This window comes from Pseudorca crassidens, chromosome X (assembly GCF_039906515.1).
Source record: "Pseudorca crassidens isolate mPseCra1 chromosome X, mPseCra1.hap1, whole genome shotgun sequence".
Lineage (NCBI taxonomy): Eukaryota > Metazoa > Chordata > Mammalia > Artiodactyla > Delphinidae > Pseudorca > Pseudorca crassidens.
In genome coordinates, this window is record NC_090317.1 from 48,865,895 (window position 1) to 48,888,249 (window position 22,355).

Here is a 22,355-nt window from a genome sequence, read left to right on the forward strand (position 1 = left end):
ACTAAAATTGTTGGCTATTTATGGGGAATGCTAAATAGAAAAGATGAAATTTTTTAATTAAAAAAATTATATTAAAAGTAGGGTTGTTATACAGGACAGAAGTTGACTTTTGCACAGTTAACTAAATATATAAAACATTAGTTAGCAACTCTGATACAAACATTTTATAATAGTGATATAATGCAACTTTAATCTCTTTCATCGTGATGCCTGAAAAGTCTCATCACCAATTTTAGAAAATGGCTAAGAAAACCAAATTTAAAAATTTAAGTACTCCCAACCATAAAGGATTTAGGTAATGTGGAAGGGCAGAAAGAAGGAAGAATAGAAATATGTAAATTAGATGAAACATGAATAAATGGATGAGGTGATAATTTGTTAAAGACACAGAAAAGCAAAGGCTGAAAAGTTTGAAAGTACATAAACAAATTCTAAAAAACTAAGGTCGTTGGAAACTACAGAATTCTGCCATTAAGTCAATTAAAAATACTTTCATTTTTTCAGAAGCACTGAAATCATGTTTATATATACCTGGTGTACTGTTTTAGCAGAGTTTACTGTATAACTTGTTGGAGAGCATTTATACATTTATCTTGATTCTAGAGCAAAAATCATTTGATTTTAATTACTGCTCATTTTGAGTTACATTGAATAGACTACTCTGATTCCAGAGAGAACAATTTCCTTTATTAGAACATTGTGGAAGGAAATCAACTGGATTCTTCTGAAAATTATCAGAATAAATTATTGGGTTTTTTTCCCCTGCTCCCAAAGAAATTAACACAAGATGACTCGCAACCATTGTGGCAAAGATTGGTTCAGGCAAGAATCATCAATAGTTGTTAAATCTATGGGGGAAGTTTGATGCAGAGCAATATATTTACACAGTCTTAAAGTGTCTCCCCACAGATTGCTTATTATTTTGAGCAGGAAAAATAATACCTATGAAGTGGAGACACCAGGCAACACATCAACCAGGTGATCAAAATGACAATCACCAACGAGGGATAGAAAGACATGGTGTGCCTCTAGATGGGAAATCCTAAGGAGGACATACTTGGCTCATGTAATACTCCAAACGGAAGTGCATAACTTGAACCTAATCATCAGAAAAATCAAAACTGAGGAATGTTCTATAAAATAACTGACCAGCATTCTTCATATTTAACAAGGTGATGCAACGTCACGAGGGGCTACAGTAAAGGAGACTAAAAGGACAAGACAACTAAATGCAGTATAGGCCCCTGAAATGGATCCTATATTGGAGGGGAAAATGCTATAAAAGAAATCATCGGGATGATTGACACAACTGGAATACAGACTATGGACTGTTGATTAGATGAAAGTATTATATTATGATAAATTTCCTGAATTTGATAATTATACTATGGTTCCCTAAGAAAATAATCTTCTTCTTAGGAAACAGTCACTGAAATATTAAGGAGTAAAGGGATATACGAAACAAAGGTGGCCAAGTGTTTAAAATGGTGAATCTGAGTAAAGGGTATACAGGAATTTTCAATAGTATTCTTGTAACTTTTCTGTGAATTTGAAATTATTGCAAATAAAAATTAGAAAAAAAAAGGATGACTTTGGGGACCCAAGCCAGATGGCTTGTCCACTATGATAAAAATTGACTAATTACTCTACACATTAAATACAGCAGACAAAACCAAACTTTTCCGACACTCGCAAGTCACTAGGCTAGCTAGCTCACTCTGCTGTTAGTCAAATACCATATCCTCAGGACAGTTACACAGTCTATGGAGAGGTTCTTCCTCCTGATGAGAGGGAACAAATGTCTTAAGATGGATTTTTAAAGAAACTTTATTGAAGTATAGTTGATTTACAATGTTGTGTTAATTTCTTCTGTACAGCAGAGTGATTCAGATATACATAGATATTCTTTTTTATATTCTTTTCTATAATGTTTTATCATATGATATGGAATATATAGTTCCCTGTGCTATATAGTAGGACCTTGCTCTTTATCCATCCAATATATAATAGTTTGCCTCTGCTAATCCCTAACTCCCATGCCTTCCCTCCCCTAACCAACCCCCCCCCTCCGGCAACCACAAGTCTGTTCTCTATATTAAGATAGATTTTAATTTTATGTTAAGTGAGAGGAAGGAATGTTTAGCAGTTTTTTTCTACAGTATGCTAGTGATTTTTACTTAGGATCAACTGATACATTTCTTCAAACAGGATCACAAGAGAAAAAGAATGCAGAGTGAAAGCTGCCTGTACTTTTGGATTTGGGATTTACTTTTTGGATTTTGTTAACCTATTTCTGACTCTTAGCCATTCTTAATATTTACCTGCTGGCAGAGCTATGTCCTTTGTTTCAAACTGCCCACTTACCCAGTGTGGGGGGAAGAGCCTCTTTCTGGGAATGATACTGGGCAGCAATTCAAGACGGAATCAGATTTAGTGACACTTAAGATTTGGCCTAGACTAGAATGCAAAATGAAATGCAGAAGTTTTACAGCTCACCAAACTGCCTCTGCATTCACCCAGAAAAAAATGTTCCAAAGTATTCAAGCTAGCTTTTCATAAATATTACAGTTGTAAAATCTGTGACACCAGTAATAGTTGTGCCAAGCATGGGTTTTATTTTCTTAAGTTGTTTACCTATGCCAATGTTTAAGTGTACTTCTGTGCAAAAAGATGTGGATAATAGTTCTCTTTATAGAAAAATCAATGCACCCAAATAGCCATAAAATATACCAGTGTGTACATGTACATGCATTATGCAAGTACAAATAGATCTACATCGGGCCAGATGTGATCTAATCATTCTGGAAGTTCTGTTTAGGTATATGATATTAAAAAATGCTGAAAGGGCTTTCTTCCTCAGAGGGAAGCCATACATTTCACGTTACTCCTATCAAATGATATTTGACATGTGATTTTAAAATGAAGTTACTCTAATCTAAAGTAATAGTGCAACAACAGGGATAAGCACTGAAGCTTTTCATAAGACAAAATGGATTTTAGAATTCTAGAAAGTTTTAGTTATAAGTAATTAGAAATGCAATTTAGAACACTTAAAATGTATTTCTTTCAATAGTTAATTACATTAGAACAACTATTGCTCCAAATGGTGATGGACTAATTGTAATAATCACCTCTCTAAAAATTGGATTGCAACATTTTAAAAAGTAGTCTGTATAACTAGAGAAGCCTATTTTTCCAACTCTGGAAATTTACTTCAGTAAATTACATATATGGTTGCATATAGATATGTGCACATGACAGATAAATAGTATGTGTATATATGAATATACACATTTAATTATAGTCTTGTAAAACATATGGGACTCTAAAAAGCATTTTAATTGTAATGTATGCTATGTCTGTAAAAATTCAGATAGTAGAGTAGATTGTACTAGAATACACATCACTTTTAAAAATCATCTCAGATTTATGATGGCATGGCTTGGGTCTAAGTAGGTCTCTTTGTACACAGGCTCCATCCTCTTAATCTACAAGAGTTATCACTCTTTCCATTATTAGAAACAAAGGACGGAAAGAAAGGAAACAGAAAGAAAGAAACGGAAAGGAGGAGAAAGGTGAGGAAAGGGAAAACAAAGGGTACAAGAGAGAAGTGGAAAAGGAAGCAGAAATGGAAATGTGCAGGGGGTGGGAGGGGGCAAGGAGGGAAATCGCCACGTTCTTGAACGTGTAAAAACTCACTTCCACCAGTACACTGACCACAGGAAGGACAATCATTAGGAAAAGGCACAACCTAAGGTTTTGGTCACACCCAATTTTGCCACCCTACAAATAATGTGAATTATTTTATGTCAAAAGCAAATAGATGATGATGAGAACATGATCATGAATTTGTTAGGATTTTTAATGAAATCTTAATAAACATTTATTATATATTTTTGGAGATTATTTTTCTACTCATATGGTCAGTACTGCACACCCCCTCCATGGGGCACTTTTTATTCCCTGTGCCCCACACAACACACCACACACACATACACAGATGTTTCAATCATTGACTCCATACATCTCATTTAAGACAGTAATTAAAACTAATTCAACTAACACCACCCCAGAAATGATAATAACTTCATGCATCCTTTTCTCTGTGGCAAACTCCTATGCTTCCAGCTCTTTCACATAGTGATTCCTACTATACCCTTTCTTCCATTTAAAAGGCATTCCTTATTTCTGGACCCCCTACTTTGTTTTTAGCTCTATGTCCCTTCCTGTCCTAACTTCCTTCCATCTTCAGCCTAGAGCCCATAGTATATCTGTTGTTTTGTTGCAGATAACAGCAGTTAGCTAACCCAACAACCATTGCCAATTACACTGTCCCTCACCTTGATAGGTAAGTAAACTAAATAGCCACTTTACCAGCATCTTTTGCAGTGACAAATGTAACAGAGTTCTGGCCAGTGAAAGTTTCTGATAGTGAAAGTTTTCCTGATAAAAGAAAATGACAGAATTGGCATTTCCCCCTTTCCCCATTCTGCCTGCCTTGAATGCAGACAGAATGCTTGAAGTTGTGAGATTTATCTTGTGACCATGAAGGAAAGGTGAAAAGAATGAGATTCTAGCTCTAACACACTCGAGCCACTGAACCAACGGGAGAAGCCACCTACTTCCACACTTGTTATGTGAGAAGAATAAGTGCATACTTGTTTAAACCACTCTAAGTTGGGTTAGCTGTTAGTACTTCCAACCAAAAGCATTCTTATCTTCTCTCTCACTAATTCCTCAATTCCCCTGGCCCACTGTACTTCTCTCAAACTTTGCTGACGAAACTCCAGCTCTGAATCAACCTAATAGTCCAACTGATCCCTAGATTTCTACCCAAGTTGATGAGTATTACTAGAGAAAATTACAGAGCCATATAGATTGATGTCACTATAAACTCATGGACCACAACTTTAAGTCCATCATGCCATCTATGTTTGCACAGTCACTTTCCCTACTCACTTCAAATCTATGACCTTATCATCACCATGGCTTCTATACCCATCACTCCACTGAAACTGTTTGCATCCAAGGTCACCAACAAGCTACTCATAAAATCCAAAGGATTTCTCAATACTTACCCTCCTTGTTACAACATCCAAAGGACGTCTCGGCAGTGTGAGTCACTATCAACTATTCCCTCTTTCCTGAAACAGTCTTCACTAATGTTAATGACACTCTCTTACCTCTTCGACTATTCTTTAATTGTTTAAAGTGGATTCCAGTTCCCTGGTGAAATTCTCCACAATGTCATCTATTTTCTTGAACATGTTAACATAGTAACTTTTTTAATCAGAGTGTTTTAAAAGTCTATGAGAATGCCAATATCTAGATCATTTGTAGGTCTATATCTATTGTCCGATTTTTCCCTTGGTCCAGTTTCTTCCTGTGACTATTAATGTTTGATTGAATGCAGGCATTTTGTATGAAAAAACCCATAGAGGCTCTGAATGGTATCTTCCTTCAGAGAGGATTCACCCTATCATTTGTAGGCAGCTAGAGTAGAGGCAGATCACCTTAATCTAATCAAGGAGTAAAATAACTAGAAGTTGAGTTGCAGGTTCAGTCTACCTCTAGTTCACCCCTATTCCTAGAGGGCAGGTTCTTCAGGGGCCCCAACTGACGTCCTGAGGTGTTTCTTGGGGTCACTCCTCCTTGGACGGTCATGAACATTAATTGCTATTTCTTCAGTAGCTGTGAGACTGGGAAAAACTCTACTCTGTTTTGCAGCCATTTTCTGCTCAACTAGTAAGGCTTTCGCACCATGCATAGCTTACGAATTTGGCACATGCCTAGAGGGAAAAACTACTGAGTGCCAAGCTCACTTCTCTGCTCATCCCTTCTCTTCAAGATTTTGGCCTCCCAAGAGCTGACTGACTGACAGCCCCCCAGCTTTCTTCTCTCCCCATCCCTCTAAGATAGCTGAGATCTCTGGTGACTACTTCGTATCACGCAACCAAGAATTAGCAAATGCCCCAAGCGGAAATCCATATGGCTAACTTCTCTACAGTCTTCCTTACCTAAGATTTTAACTTAAGCCCTGGCTGCCTTGATAGCTTTCCCATGCCTTCAAATAGAATTTTTGTTTTTTACCTGACATTTATAGAGGTTCTTAGTAGAGCCCAATTGAGGTTCAGGTTACTACATCATTGTCAGAAGTGGAAATCCTTCTTTGGCAATTTTTTTTTCAGTCCATCCCCACCCCCCCAGGTCCTTGCCATGTGATTCAGTCTTGAATATGATTTCTTCTGCTAGGAACATTTGCCACTCATCTTTTCTTTTCCTGTTTCACTCCTATCCATCTTTTAGGTATCAGCTTAGAATGCTCTAGGAAGTGTTTGGTAATTACCAAAGTCTGAGTTAGATGACCTTTCTATATATGCCCTTAATACTCCATAGTACTTCCACATTAGCACTTAACACAATTCATTATGATTTCCTATTTAATTCCTACTTCTCTCTACCTGCTCTCTATGTGAGGGCAGAGACAATATCATGCTTACCATTATATCCCCAGTACTTTTTTCCACTGCATCTCCAAGCACTTAGCACAGTAAATATTTGTTGAATGAATATCTGGTAATCACCTGGTGAGCAGCATAGAGAACTATGTGGCTCAAGGTCCTTCCTTGATCACCTTTCTTCTCTTTCTTCAGGGTAATCATGCTATGAGGAGTTCCTCATCTCCTCGTACTTACTGACAGCTCACTTCATCCCATTTTGGGAAATTATCACACCTGTATAACTTGAGCAAAGCCAAGCTACCCCACGGTTCCCTACTGGCATGGAGCTGTACGCAAGTAAAAATCAATCTGAATAAAACATGATTGAAAAACAATGTAAATAGTTACTGAATTCTCTCCAAGGACACCAAAGGAGGATTCCATTTATAATGTGCAACAAAACCGAAAAAAAATTTTTTCTATACCTTTCTCTGACTCAACCTTTCACAACTCAAAGCACCACATTCCCAATTCTTCCTGTTCCATCCTAAGATCTATCCTACACAACTGAAAAAAAAAAGCCAATAAATAGTTGTCTCCCTACCTCAGCTCATGCAAGCTCTGCAGTTCACTCTTCCCTCCCTGTATATTATGGCTCAACTTAGGCTCTCTAACATATTTCAACTTTTCTGTCTATTTACATATATATAAAAAATGGCCTGAGAATTGACTAAATAAGCAAGAATTCCTTTTCCTTTGGATGGTAGTGCTTGTGGATGGCTAAAGCATATACGTTATTTATTTTTTTAATCCTTCATATTTGTATATGTCTCCTCTTTCCAAAATTTTCCTCTGGCACCATATTTTCATCCTCCCCCCTTTAACTGATGTCCACTGTAGTACAGTAATCCCACTATAAAAACCCCTATAACCGGAAAAAAAAAAAAAAAGGAAGCAAGAGTTCACAAGTTTTAAAATCCAATTAGGCTTGATAAAGAGCACGTGGTGTCATTTAAAGTCTTTAAAAATGCTCATGAATCCTATTCTGAGATTTTACACAGTTTCGATCTACTTCTTCATCCTCTTATAATTAGACCTGTTTTTTCTCAAGTACCACCATTCCAGCGAAAAATATAAAATTCTCATATTCAGTGGTAGTGCTTTTGTTTAAGACTGTATCACAAAAGTGTTTGCTACTGTTCACTGAAAATGTATAGGATTTTGTTGACATTATTGGTACCCTGGGGGGGCCCAACCACCACTTATAACATTGCTTCTGTGGGAAAATGCTTTCTGGATTCCAAACAGCTGACATCCAAGCAAAGTTTTCCCACTTGAGTAATCAGGATTCAAACAATTATATGCCCTACATCTGTCTACAAGCCATTTTTAAGAAGGGGACCGCCTTTATTTGAAAAACACATGTTGGTATGTTGTTCTTAATCAGGGAAAAAGAAATATTAGGATGATGAGGTTTCATGCCTGAATTTTTCTTCCCAGTTTTCAGTTACATTCCTCCCTTCTATCAGATTAGACTCATGCAAATCCTAAAGAAAATTCTATCAGGACAACAGATGCTCTATTTTTAATCTTTAGAGAATAATTTTCAACACACAAAACACCAGTTAATCATGCAGGTTACAGAAACCTCTCAATAATTACAGAAATCAGTTTTTCAGAACCAAGGAGATATACTGGGACAGATGTTTTGCTTTCAAATTTTATCTAACGAATTAAAAAATTTTCTTTCGCTAACAATGAACCCAATCAACATACTACTGTTGAATGGCATTGCCTACCAGCATGAATTAGTCTGGGGGCAACAGAGGAGGAACCGGATCAATGGCTATTTCTAGGGTTAGGGGTTGTAAAGCCAAAAGCAACTGAAGAATTGGGTAATGAGTAAATTAGGAGTATTCTTGAGTACAGTGCTAAAATGGCTGTTGGTTCATGGTTGGGTAGGGACAAAAATGAGACCAAGAGGGAATGAGACAATGGCTTGTAGAACACCAAATGGAAAAGCACAAGTACAGTGGGTGTGATGGAACAGGAAAGATTGAAGGAGAAGTGGCTGTGTTCAAATAAGAGAATTTTAGAGTACCTAAGATACAACAGTTTCAAGTGATAGAATCTCTATTGGTGATCACTGAATCTAGGGAATCAATGAGAGGCTTGAGTCAAAGTTGACTCCAAGGGTTTGAACCTAGGTGCCTGGGCAAAAGTAGAAAGAGTAACATGCTCTGGAGGGAAATGAAACTCAGCACTGTGCTGGGATAGATACTAATTAAAGATGGTACAAAATTCAATGCCTGTTCTTAGCTTTTTGTTAACAAGTGACAAATGGATACGATGGCATTGGTTTTTATTTTGCATTCCTTCTTCTCAAGTGGCCTGATCACAAAACTTTCCATTCCTATGGATTCAATAAGAGGAGATTCTATTTTAAGACCTCAAAAGCAGTGGCATTTTACCCTTCTGTTTGATGGGTCACTTTAGGACAGCCATTCAAATCCCTCATGTTCAGTGTCACAATCATCTGTATAAAGCAACCTCTGCATGACTGCTTCAAAGACATTTGTGGAGGCTACAATCTGCTCAGGGTAAGAAAAGCTTTCTCAGAGAAAACTACACACTCCTGCTTGAGGTCATTTTTGTTAGGAAACAGGCCTGAGAAGGCTCCACTGATACTAACTCAACCTGCCATGCCAGGGTACAGTTATCTAAAGATGACGAGGAATTTCTCTGGACAGTCAAAATTGTGAAGTGATTGCCAGAGGCCTGGTTTGCTGACATTGATCAAGGTCAGATTTATGTATTTGAAGTAGGAACAAAGAAGCATTTTTCATTTATAGCAGTCATGCAAATTAGGTCTACAGTCAAGGGGCTTACGTGGAGCCAAGCCATGGGCAAAAGAATTTGTCAAAACAATCCAAAGCTCTAGCAGTTTATCGAGGCCCAGATACTTTCTGTAACATCAGTGTCAAAAAGGCCAAGTTGGGGGGCTTCCCTGGTGGCGCAGTGGTTGAGAGTCCGCCTGCCGATGCAGGGGATACTAGTTCGTGCCCAGGTCCAGGAAGATCCCACATGCTACGGAGCGGCTGGGCCCGTGAGCCATGGCCTCTGGGCCTGTGGGTCCGGAGCCTGTGCTCCGCGATGGTAGAGGCCACAACAGAGAGAGGCCCGCGTACTGCAAAAAAAAAAAAGAAAGAAAAGGCCAAGTTGGATGAAATGGCCGTTGAACATAGGACTGCATGTGGGCTGGTAGATTACAGCCCTTTCATGTTTTTATTTTTCCTTTCCTTTTTTTTTTTTCAAATTGAAGTACAGTTGATTTACAATGTTGTGCTAGTTTCAGGTGTACAGCAAAGTAATTCAGTTATACATATATCCACTCTTTTTTAGATTCTTTCCCATATAGGTCATTGCAGAGTATTGAGTAGAGTTCCCTGTGCTATACAGTAGTTATCTATTTTATATAGATATCTATTTAAATAGATTATTAGTTCTCTATTTATATATAGTTATCTTATTAGTTATCTATTTTATGTATAGTAGTGTGTATATGTTAATCCCAAACTTCTAATTATTTTTCCTAATCAATTTATAAGATTGATAGCTAAAGGAGGAAGAATATAATTTTATATTCTTTGATACCCTAATATCATACCTCAAAGCCACCCTCTGCTGGCTTGTTTGTTCTTTTGTTCATTCATCTATTCATTTATTCAAACATCTCGGAAGGGCCAATTAAATTGCAAGTGACATGCTTAATGCTGGATCTACACACATGAATAAGACATCATGCCCCCAGAGAGCTCACGGTCTAATAGGAGAGACAGGCAGGCAAAGAAACCAGCACAGAGTGGTGTGGGAGTTTGGCGAGGGCAATGTGCTGAAAGCATCAGGGGTGGGCTGAGGAGATATAGGCAGCCCTCCTGGTCGTAGGGCCAAACTGAGTTTGAAAGGATGAGCAATAATAAATCAGGTGAAAAGAATAAGGGAGGGTGGTTGAGGCAGAAGGACACAGTGAGCAAAGTTACAAAAGTATGGGTGAGCAAGATGGTGGACAAGACCAGAAACTGGAATACCATTTTGAAGATTGCCGCACTAAGTCTCGGCAAAGCGTGGTGAGAGATGGAAACTGGGCAGTGGAAGTTAGGATGGCACAAGGGTGACACATTCCAGAAATATACAGGAGTGGAAATAGGCAGGATGTGGAGATCGTGAGATGTGGAGACTTATCATAGAAAAGGAGTCAAGGGTCACGCCCAGTCCCTAGCCAGAGTGACGGGCTGAGTGGTGGGGCTCCCTACGAAGAATCCAAAAAACAAAGAGATTTTAGAGGAAAAAAGCAGAGCGAAGATTCTGACATGTTGAATTGAGGGTGCCTGTGGGGCATCCAGGTAGAAGTGTTCAGTAGGTATTTGGCTATGTAAGTCTGGGAACCATCTGTATGACAGATACGTAAAAGCATGAGGGTGGGAAAAGTCACACTGACAGAGTCTCATGTAGAGCGAGGGCTGAGGGTGGAACCTTGGTCAACAAGAGCATTTAATGTGCAGGGAGAAAAGGAAACATCAATTGAAGGAGAAATAGAAAGGTGTCAGAAGAGTGGCGTCACAGACACAACACTGAAATACAGTTTTGTGGAGAAATTCACAAACGGCTATGGAGATGGCAGAGATTGTAAATTTTTTTCTGCAGTTGTGTTCTAACAGTTACAGCAAGGGTGTGGTATCTGAATTATCTTTGTGTCTCTCTTTCAGGGCTAGTGTCTGGCTCGCTATTTTTAATGAATGTTTATTGAATGACTGACTGAATGAATGTCTGTTAATGTGCAGACTGTATATGTTGTTTGTTTTTGCAAGACTGTATATTTTTAAGTAAAGTATAAAGGTATATAGATGTGGAAAATATACGTCTATAAATATTTGCCAGACACTGTTCTAGGTACTGTGGAGTCTTTGCATAACTAGAAGATTCAAAACTTTTTTCTCTCATGGAGTTTACATGTTGGTAGGGGAGGAAGACCGAGACAATGAACAAATAACTAGATGGTGGGTGGTGATATACACGGAACCAAGCCATGAGCAAAAGAGTTTCTGTCAAAACATTCCAGAGCTCTGGAGAAGAAGTAGTAGGGTAAGGAGAGCTAAGAGAGGGTTACTGGTTTTACATTAAAATCTAGTTATTTCTTATTTCTAACATGAGGGTGATTAGAAACTTTATGAAAAACAATATGCAAAATAAATGTAAGAACCAAATAATTTGGGGGAAATTCTACTACAAGCCATAGTTTTAAATCTTTTTAAGTAATTTAGAAAATAGAAATGAAATAGGTCATAAAAAGCTGCGAAAAGGAAGCAACAGCTGCTATCTATTTCAAGTAATATTTTTAATGGGCAAATCTGGTTTTGAAACTGCTCCAAATTTTCTTGAACGAGTTCTCCCCCCAGATCTTTTTTTTTTTCCTCCCAGATATTGCCCAAAAGGGGAGGGCGGGGGTGGACAAGAGAAATTATGTCAAGACACAGCTTCTACAAAGTGAACCCTGGGAGCTGTAGAAGCAGAAGAAATAATTTCCCTTGGCAGGCTTTATTATTATCAGCACTGGCATCCGGTGGCTACTTGGAATTCTAAAGGACAAGGATAACCACTTAAATAAAATAGGATTATGAACTGGAATTGATACGAATGAGATGTTCAGTCCTTTTAATCTTGGTTATTATCTCAGGCTTGTATCTGAGGTTAGTTTGAATTCTTTCGAATGAATTTCTATACATATTAGGAAGGGAGAGCATTCTGGATAGAACTTAGGGACAAAGGAATCCCCCATCAAACTTTTTGCCTCTATTTGGTCTCAAAAATATGGGGTGGGGGGAGGGTATGGAGGTGCAGAGGGACACAGAGAGGAAAACATTCAAATTTTCCACTAATTTGCTTTGAAAATTTATACGCAATAAGAACAAAAGTCTTATGACATCCTCTTTGCCTCTGGACTGAAATAAATTGCCATTGTTTGTGAAAGTCTTGTGAGACTGAGGTTTTACTCAACTAGCTGCCCTTTTTCTGGGATCTCCCAAGGCATGAAAGGGGATGGCACCACCGTAAATAACAAAGCAAAACAAGCCCTGCCTGAATCAGTTATGTAAAGGGTTAAAAATGCCTTCCATTCTCTGCTAGTGATCACCAGCTTCACTTTCTTGCACTGCACGCTCAGTTCAGGACTGCTGCTGGGGAACTGACAGGCGTCGAGGAAGGCCCTCAAGGAGTGAACATCAAAATCTTCATCTAGACCCTTAAAAAGAGAAAGGTGTAATCATGGGCAGGAGGGAAACAGATTTACTGTTTGTGGTAATGTGGTGACGATGCTCCTTTTCCTAGTAAAAACAAGAGCACACAGAATATTGATAATGAACATAAGGACAAAAAGTCAGGGTTCCATCTGCCTAAAAGGCATCTTGTACCTCAATTATCAGTTAAACCCAGTTCCCAGTTTTGCCTCTCTGAAATACAGAATTAGGCTAATTAAGGTGCTAATGAGAGCAGTCATGACTTTTAACCAAATGGACCTCAAATTAAAAACTATATAGTTCAGAAGTATTTGTTGACGGACTGTATGGATCAAAGACTCATTAATCTGTTAGATAAACAATTTCATTATGAACGTTAAAAACTGAGAATCTACATGATACTCAGGAATATACGTTCTATATAGAGAGGGAAAAGATTATATGAGGCTCGGGTTTGTCACATGTGGGGATGCCACAGCAATTTGAATGCATACCTAATCCTGTGATTCTATGTTGAATAGTCATCAGACGGCGTGAGTTCTAGTGTCCACTTTTCTACTCATGAGGTATGTGAGCCTGCTGCACAAGTCCTTAAACTTCATGTAAAAGGAATGAGTTGGTAAATGTACTTTAAGATCATGTCCATCTTTAAATTTCTATGATTCTAGGACACAGATGCAAATAACTTCCACTGGCAAGATAGGTAAATAGTTATTAATCACAAACTCCTTCTATAAGGTCTGTTTGGTTAAATATTTCTAGGGTTAACATTTCCTGTCCATTTGAAATTGTATATAATTTGAGAAGAGGGAGAGGCACAAAGTTGGTACTTGATACATGCTTGCAAGTAAAATTAAGATTTCATAACTTAGAAATAAATGATTTTTTTCTGGTCCCAGAACTATCACCAGTCACATACATTTGGGGGTGAGGAAAGGCAAGGAAGGGATGTATATGGGGAAAGGGGAATGAGGAGTGGGAAGAGGACTTATTTCAGAATAAATGTTGTTTCCTATAACATCTTGCAAAGTTATTCCACAAATGCAATGATATTTAATTGTGCTTCAAAAGTGAACACAATCAAAGGAAATAAGGAAGTGGCTTGTTGACGAAGCAAATGACCATGAAGAATATTTTGGTACTATCTCTATTTTAGAGGAGATTTTGTATCATCTCTCTCTCTAGTTGGTATCTCAAACTGCTATTGAAGACAATGTTGTTCTTTGTCATTTTAAACTGTCTTTGTTTTCATAATGAGAGCTATAAAATACATCAGGTTTTTCTTTCTGGCTTGGCTTCTAGGAAGCTCGAAGCTAAATTTAATGCTCAATAATAATAACCATTCTTTTTTTTTCTTTCTTTCTGGTACGCGGGCCTCTCACTGTTGTGGCCTCTCCCGTTGCGGAGCACAGGCTCCGGACGCGCAGGCTCAGCGGCCATGGCTCACGGGCCTAGCCGCTCCGCAGCATGTGGGATCTTCCCGGACCGGGGCACGAACCCCTGTCCCCTGCATCGGCAGGCGGACTCTCAACCACTACGCCACCAGGGAAGCCCAATAATAACCATTCTTAATTTAGATATCTGTAAGTAACTGTCTAAAATTTTCCCTCTAATTTTTAATCTTATTTTAATGGCCTTTTGTTGTGAACTATCTGAACTCATTCTGGGAAGTAGATGAGGCATAAATACATGAATGCATACAGAAAAGAAAGGAAAGAGGGAGGGAGGAAGGAAGGAAGGAAGGCCTGCCGGCCAATTTAGATGGAAAGAGGAAGGTTGAATAACTAGCCCTTCCGTATTTAAATCCGGGATAATAACTTGGCAAAATGGACAAAGATACCTATCTGGTTAGGATGCAATCAACATGTATCCATGTTCTATCTAGAGGGGGAAAACATTTCTATACGTGGAAAATAGAGTATATTTTAAAATCATGGTCTGAAAAAAATTCATTAGAAATAAATCAGCTCTGAGTAATTAATTCCATGAAAGCACTGTTATTTGTGGGAAAAGGTATAACTGTTAACTAGATGTGGAACCCTGCGACCAATCTAGAATGTAAAATTCAGTGCCTTCAGCCATCACTGGGACTACACAGAGCAACAGGAAGTTTAAGGAAAAACAAGATGAAACAATTTTGAAAATGCAACATTTGGAAATCCTTTGAAGTTGTACAATTTTAACAGTTTCCCTACAAAAATAGAGTCTCTACATACATCAAAAATCCTTTTTATTTCAATTGGAAAAGACTAAGAAGAAAAGAAGGTCTAAGGATAGCTAAGATTAAAGTAAAAACTAAATAACATTCTTGTTATCCAGACTGAGGAGGTAAATTTCTTGATTCACTTTTAGAATGGAACATTGGGGAAAGGGGGAGGGCGGATGTAGGGAAAGAAGAAAAACAATCTAAGGGGCTGCAGAAAAATGAATAACAAATAAGCTATTTGACAAAGATTGACAGATGGATATATGGGCCACCATTGAAATAGTAACCTCTGTTGAAAATTACAGGCATCCTTATCAATCACACTCACAAGTATACTTCATCTTCTTAGGTTCATGGAGGGCTATGCACGGACTAGTATTCCTTTAAACATTTACAAACCGTTGTAAAGGCATCTAAGCATTTTTAAAGAAAAGACAGAACATCTACTGGTGAGTGATATGTGGCAATAACTATCTTCTAACCTGTTCTTGCAGATGCAGGTGACTTATGATGTATTTGTGGCAGGAAAGTTATTCATAAATTTGATTTTTTTCTTTAAAACAGAGATGTTTTAAATGCCATCAGGGAAATGACTAACTAAAGTAACCCTACAGTGAATCTCTTTCTAAGTTAAGAGATCCATGAAGGGAAAAATAAAATCACCTTAGCTTATCATTTTTGTAAAATAATATTTTTTCATTTATTGAGTGTGCTTAAATAGAGGCACATCTGTATACCACTGTGAGCAAAAATGAAGTAGCCCAGCCTGGCTTTGTGCATCTGAAATTGCAGCCATTAAAATGTACTATTCAGACTGTTCAATTCTTTTTATAGGTATCAGGTAATATACAGCCAGCTCTCAATTATCTAGGCTAATGGAGAGGAACAGTGGCATAGCTAATTTAAACTAGCAAATAATCCAGAAATTATTTATGTAGATTTGGAAAGCCATTTTCAATCCAAAATTACCTTTGAGGAATGAGTCACTATTCAGGAAGATTAGAAACCAAGCTGGCATCGGGACTCCTGAGGGGGCTGAGCAAACTTTCTTTATGGATTCTCGAGGCTTTATCATTCCAGCTTCTAGAAGTGGAGGTAATAGAAGGTCTGCATCTATTATGTTCAACTAGAGAGAAAGGTTTAAGAATAGGAAGGGCAGGGAGGGTCCTGGAGGATGACAGCCAAAAAGTTTCTTGGAAAATCCCGTATTTTCTCATTTGGGAGTGTCCTAGTTCAGTTAAGGACTGAAGCTGCACTCACTGATGCCCTAATACACAGATTCTAGTTCATGGCTTGAGAAACCACCCAGATTAAGTGGACACTACTGAGAGAAAACTAGAAAAAAATAGACATATATATTTTTAACATATCCTTATATATAAGAACTTAAAAATAACTGGAAGGAATTTTTTAAAAAGTTTGCAACATGTTTTCCAGCAGGGATTAATAAAATGTCAAGCTGTTCTGGGAAGTCTTCCCCATTCTGACTTTTCAAACATAGTCTTATGCTCTTCCGTTATCTCCTCAAGTTTTAGAACTACATGTAAAGAAACTACTGACTTTAGATCTCTAGGAGAAATAAATATCAACATCGAGAACTCACTGTTTATGTAGGTTTAGTGCATACTTTCAGTTCTGCCTACCCCAAATAAGGTAGAATAGAATGAAACGAAATGAAATTGCCTCCTGGGCACTTAGAACCCATGCCAGGTTCCATGGCAGTGAGCAGTCCTCATGTCCATTTAAAGTTTAGGAAGAGCTTCATAGCTTTCTGGCCCCAAGACTTCTGCTCATTTGATTTGCCATGAAAGATTACATTCCTAGTGCCAGGGCCAGCAGGAATTGGCCCAAGAGTAGAGTGTCATTCATTTTCAGAGCAACCTGATTTTGCAGGTGAGCTGTTCTACCTCCACAGAGTTTTACCTCTGTGGCTAACAGACAGCTATTCTGGGGTCTGATGAGTATCAGCACTGGGTGTCTTAACTCAGCATTTGGCTCTATATAACATCATTTTGTTTGTTCTGACATCCGCCATATGTCCAACCTTAGAAAAATTACATTTTTGCCTGTAGGGTTTCCTTTAATAAAAACAGGCCTAGAGAAATGTGGAGATGATGTATGTAAATAGATTTTTTAAAAATCATAAAAGCTATAGGTTTCTGAAAAACTAAGAATATGTCTGACCAAAGCTTCAGCTGCTCATATATTTATTACCAATATATTTAAATAACAACTTAAAAAAATGCTATTGTTCCCCCCCCCCAAAATATAGTCTTGTATATAATTTTTTTTTAGAAAAGCTGGGGAAAACTATCATCCCTTTATGTAGAAAGATGTCTTTTCTCCCCCTCCCTTTTTGTCCTGTCAATGAATCTCAGCCTTACAGATGAAAGATACATAAATTATACATCATTGCCCTGCTTTGTGAGAATTGTGAGAGAGCTGGTTTGAATTGCTCATTTTTATTGTTTCATTGATAAGAAGAAAACAAGAATCAAGACAGACTGTTGAGGGCTTTTAAGTAATTATTTTTCTTCAAACCATGGAACGAATGTTTATAAAATGAGAACAGAATTAGACTTGCTGCCTGACCACAATGAATGGGTTCAAATGCTGAGTTTACTGAGTTCAAATGCTCTGTAATTATTTATTCCATGTTACTGTGAACTAGCACAGTGAAATGTGTTTGAATGGGGACTCTGGTAGAAGCAGGGTTGAAACAACCTAAAAATTAATTCAAAAGATGTGGAATTGCTTCCAATTCTGGGTTATTATGAACGAGTAGAAGGGAAGACAAAAGAAAAAAAAATCAAGTAGTAAAAAGTTCAAAGGGAAACAGCAGAAGTTTCATTAGAAAAAATCATCTGAAAAGAGATAATGCAATATTTCAAAGATTAACAAACTGTCCTGCCTCCTCTGTGAAGCCAGATTAACAAACTGTCCTGCCTCCTCTGTGAAGCCTTCTTGGAATATTTCAAACTGTAGTAATCTTGTCCCTCCCTGAAGTCCTATTACCATAGAGGCATTTTTTTTTTTTTTTGCACTAACAATGTGAACACATGATGTGATACTGAATTGAGACTATTTTGGAAAATCTAGGATATACCAGAACCTATAGAACATTTTAGTACATGTTTATTGTTGTGCATAATTGTTTGATTTTGGTAAGTCTGATTACCCAAGGAAAGGGACCATGCTTTCTACTTTTATACTTCCCACAAATACTAAGCTCATGATATTTCTTCAATAAATACTATTGGTTGAATATCTTCATGGCCTGATGGGTTATTTTATATGCGTGAGTATGATCCTTCAGAAGTAGAGTTCAACAATCTAGTACCTTTCCAGAATGAGAAGTCCCTTCTCTGTTTTGCTACATAAGGGCAACAGTTAGATTTAAATGGGTATCATGAAAGACTGCTTTGCCCAGAGACAAGTCCTGTGTCAAAACTGGATTTAACTGGGCTTCCCTGGTGGTGCAGTGGTTGAGAGTCCGCCTGTTGATGCAGGGGACACGGGTTCGTGCCCCGGTCCGGGAAGATCCCACATGCCTCCGGAGACTGTGCTCCACAACGGGAGAGGCCACAACAGTGAGAGGCCCCCGTACCGCAAACAAACAAAAAAAACACTGGATTTAACAAATGTTGCTTTTCTATCATTACCCAGTATTCTAGCCCCCTTCAAAGGGCAGTTTAAGCTCTGTAAATTATAAACTCTGCTGGGTAGGAGCTATCTGCATTTAGAGAACAAATCCATGGTTTCCTGTGTTTGTTACTTCATAATGTAATGACTTCAGATGTATTAACCATAGATATGAGAGGACGACGGGGTGGGCTGGCGGTGGGGAGCAGTAGGTGCAATTAAAGAGACAGTACACGCAGGTTTGCTGGCATAACTCTCCGCTTTACAGAATTCCTAACAATGCTAATTAGGCAGGTCTATTAAAAATTTTATCCATTCTCTATGCTAGATATGTAATCTCATTAGTCTTGACAAAGGTCAAGAAACTGAAAGTAAATCAGTACATACAGTATTATGCTTCAATTTCCTTCATTTATAATTAAGGGTCTCCATTACTTCATTTTAAACTCTCATTTTGTCAGCTATAAATCTATGCAAGGAATGAGGAATGAGCAGTTCCTTAAAAAAGCAAAGTATTTAGATTCACAGTAGTGCAGTATCTAAGGGAAAGTGTGCAGGATACTGGGAGTAAGGGCTGTGCAGATGAAAGGGCCAATGGAAATAAAGATTTAAAGAAAAGGTCATGTGATTTTTCTTTTTAGATCAGTACCTCGTCTGCTTCTAATTTTGAATATTAAAAGACAAAGGAGAGTATAGGAAATTACTTTGTTACATAGTCCTCTTTACCACCACCATGATCTGCCGGCTCTACCCTTACCATAATCCCACCCTTTCCATTTCCTGTGCCCTTTCACTGGCCCCTTCCTCCCTTCCACTCTCCCCTCAGCACCCTTCAACTCATCCTCAGCATCCAATCATCAGCTTCTAAGGGCTGTGTGCTCTGTTGGAGAATCAGTGGCATCTATGGCCCGACTTTGTAAAAAGCTGCCATAATATTAGTCAACTCTGAGTCACAAGCAAAAGGTTGTCTTTTGTTATGGAGTAAAATGCTTTCATCTGAATTCCCATTCTCCAACACTATGAACTTGGAGAATTCAAGGATGGAGACTCCCTGGAAGACAAACTCATTGTTTTAACTGTCACGTATACAAAATGATCTCTTGTGAAACATCTACCATTTTAGAAAGCTTTCAGAATCAAATATAATTATGATTATCTCCCATAAGGAGGCTCCATAATCAGGACCTCATCAGGAATAAAAGTTACACTAAGATAGGAGACCATTTTATTAAGTACCAGAATAAAAAGTCTTTGACAAGTAAGTAGTGTTTCAGTTTTTTAATCTAAAAACTCCAGGAAAAGAGTCTTAATATAAAGATTAAAAAAATACATTTAATCACATCATATAGAATGTTTGTCTATATTATGTGATATTGGAGGACAGATTCCATGTATGCCTCAGTCATTCACTTCACAAATATTCATTGAGTATGTACTATATGTAAGTAGTGTGAAGATAACAAAGATGGGTTCCTATTCCATGTAAAATAGACCTATAAATAGAATTTAGTTTCCTTGAAAGTAGGGATTTTTGGTCTGCTTTGTTCATTGTTGTGTCCCTAACATCTAGAACAAGGGCTAGCAATCTTTTCCTTGTAAAGGGTCAGAAAGTAAATATTTAAGGTTTTGCTGGTCACATATGGTCTCTATTGCTTATTCTCACGACCCTTTGAAAAATGGAAGATTGTATAAGCAATGGAGAAATAACAAAGATAGCATGGTTGATCCCCTCTAAGAGCTAATGGATAAGGAAAGGAGACAACTGGACAGAAGTATATATAGAACTAGTGATAGGGTATGAAGATTCAGAGAAGGAAACTTGGAATGAACAAGGAATATGACATTTGAGCTGATCTTGGACAGGACTTTTAGTGAAAAAGTGTTCAAATAAGTTTAGTTCCGATGACTTGAATTAGGGGAGCAATTTTGCAACTCATGGATGAATCTATGTAATTATTTCTGCACCTCTCAGAATGGATAAACCAAAATTATGGCACATCCTCCTAGTTTAGCATATGCAAAAAAATGCCAGTGGATATCCAGAAACATTATGCTGAAATCTTTTCTTTGGATGAGGATGATGAATTCAATGGTCTACTTTTGGTAACATACAAATGCCACTGCTATGAGGTGAACCAAGCATCATAGGCAAGACAAATCTTGCCAAGCTGCCTGTTAACTATAATCAAAGCAGTATATTCTATAAAAAGAGGGACGATTAGCAGATATACAGAGCCACACCAACTCAACAATCCATTTAGAGTCTGATAAATAAGAAGAACAGGGACAATCCAGAGACCTTGTTAGTGAAACTGCACATCAGTATTTATATACAAATCATTTGACATTTTCAATTTGTTAGTACAGGTGTGGAGTTGGCTTTAAACTGCTGTTCATTTAGGTTATAACAGATGCCTGAGATTTTTTTTAAAGCCCACAACTTCCTGAAAATATAAGTTCTAATGTTCTAGGATTGATGAGTTAAAAACAAAACAAAAAAAGCCCTACCTCATTGCTGCATTATGCTTCAGTGATCACTACAGCAAAATTGACCTTTCTTTATCAAGTGCTGCATATGTTCATTCTTTACATGGCATCCAAATGATTCAAAAGGCAGTGAGGCTATTGGCTCCATTCTGCACACTCCAGGATGCTCATTTACACAAAGGAGGTCGTTCAATTCTTATTTTCCTTCAATCCAGGGCTAATCTATACAATCTAGGATGTTTGTAATCCTACTCAAATGGTTCCTTGCATCCAGCTGTCTTTGCTAACGTTGCTTCTGAATCTTGGGTTTTTCTCCTTAAGTTACATGATGATGGATGCCCTTTCCCTGGGATGTTACAGGGATGTTACTTCTCCCTGTTGAAAATCAACATTGTCAGCAGCATGGCCTAACATGACTAGTGTCATACCCCATAATGATGATGATTCCAAAGCAGACATGACACAGAAAAGAAAAAGCAGCATCAGCCACAGAAGAGGAAGCCTGCTCTGCAATGTAGGCATCACAACCTCCTTAACTGCAAGGACTTTTAAAGACATAATTGTACATCAATGTTTGCACTGAGAATGTTGACCATTTCGTACCTGATCCTCTAGATTTCCCATTAGGAAAGACAATATATGAAAATAGTTTCCTGGCTTTTGATTAAGTGAATCACAATTCTGACCTATGTTTACTACAGCCATGTGATACGTTTTATACTACGTCAGCGTGTCTATTAGCGATTCACTCTTAGAGACCCACATAACAATCTGGTTTAGGTTGTAAGAAAGACTGTGGCAATCTCAAAATCATCCTTTGGGAACACTAATCCTTGAAAAACTTCAAATTAGTGTATTTTTTTCTCTTACTAAATCTTTCTGGGTTTCAACAGAAATGCAATGAATTTGGATTTCTCCTCTCTATTTTACGTGGCATCACTTCCGACACAGAAACTGACCAAGTAATAGTCAATTAGGTTGACTGTTGTCATTGCGCACATGAAAGAAACAGTAAGTGCAAGACCTGCTTCACAAAGGCAGCTCCAGTGAGCAATGACTTATTTATCACGGATATTCATATGGATGCTAGAAAAGGGATCCAGGATGCTTGCCTGGCAGCTGACTTACATGAAAAGGACATCTGAGAGCCAACGAAAACAGTATAAGCTTCCTTTACTACAATATCAAAAGACTTGTAAGGTAGCAGAAGGTAAAATAATCTATTTACCCGACATGTACTTTCAAAGCATCATTGGGATGAGATGGGCAACAATTGGGCAGGGCAGG

At 37.9% G+C, this 22,355-nt stretch overlaps 1 protein-coding gene across 4 annotated transcripts in view; it reads right to left on the minus strand.

Moving 5' to 3' along the window:
• Positions 1–22,355, minus strand: part of DIAPH2 (diaphanous related formin 2) — an 891,422-nt gene that overhangs the window by 83,039 nt on the left and 786,028 nt on the right. Inside the window, exon 28 of one of the 4 annotated variants that reach the window (XM_067724061.1) lies at positions 12,624–12,738. The exons of the other annotated variants lie outside the window; for them this stretch is intronic. Coding sequence (XP_067580162.1) covers positions 12,728–12,738 — 11 coding nt within the window. The 3' untranslated portion in view covers positions 12,624–12,727. Of the gene's footprint in view, positions 1–12,623; positions 12,739–22,355 lie in introns of those variants that run through there. 4 annotated transcript variants of the gene reach the window in all.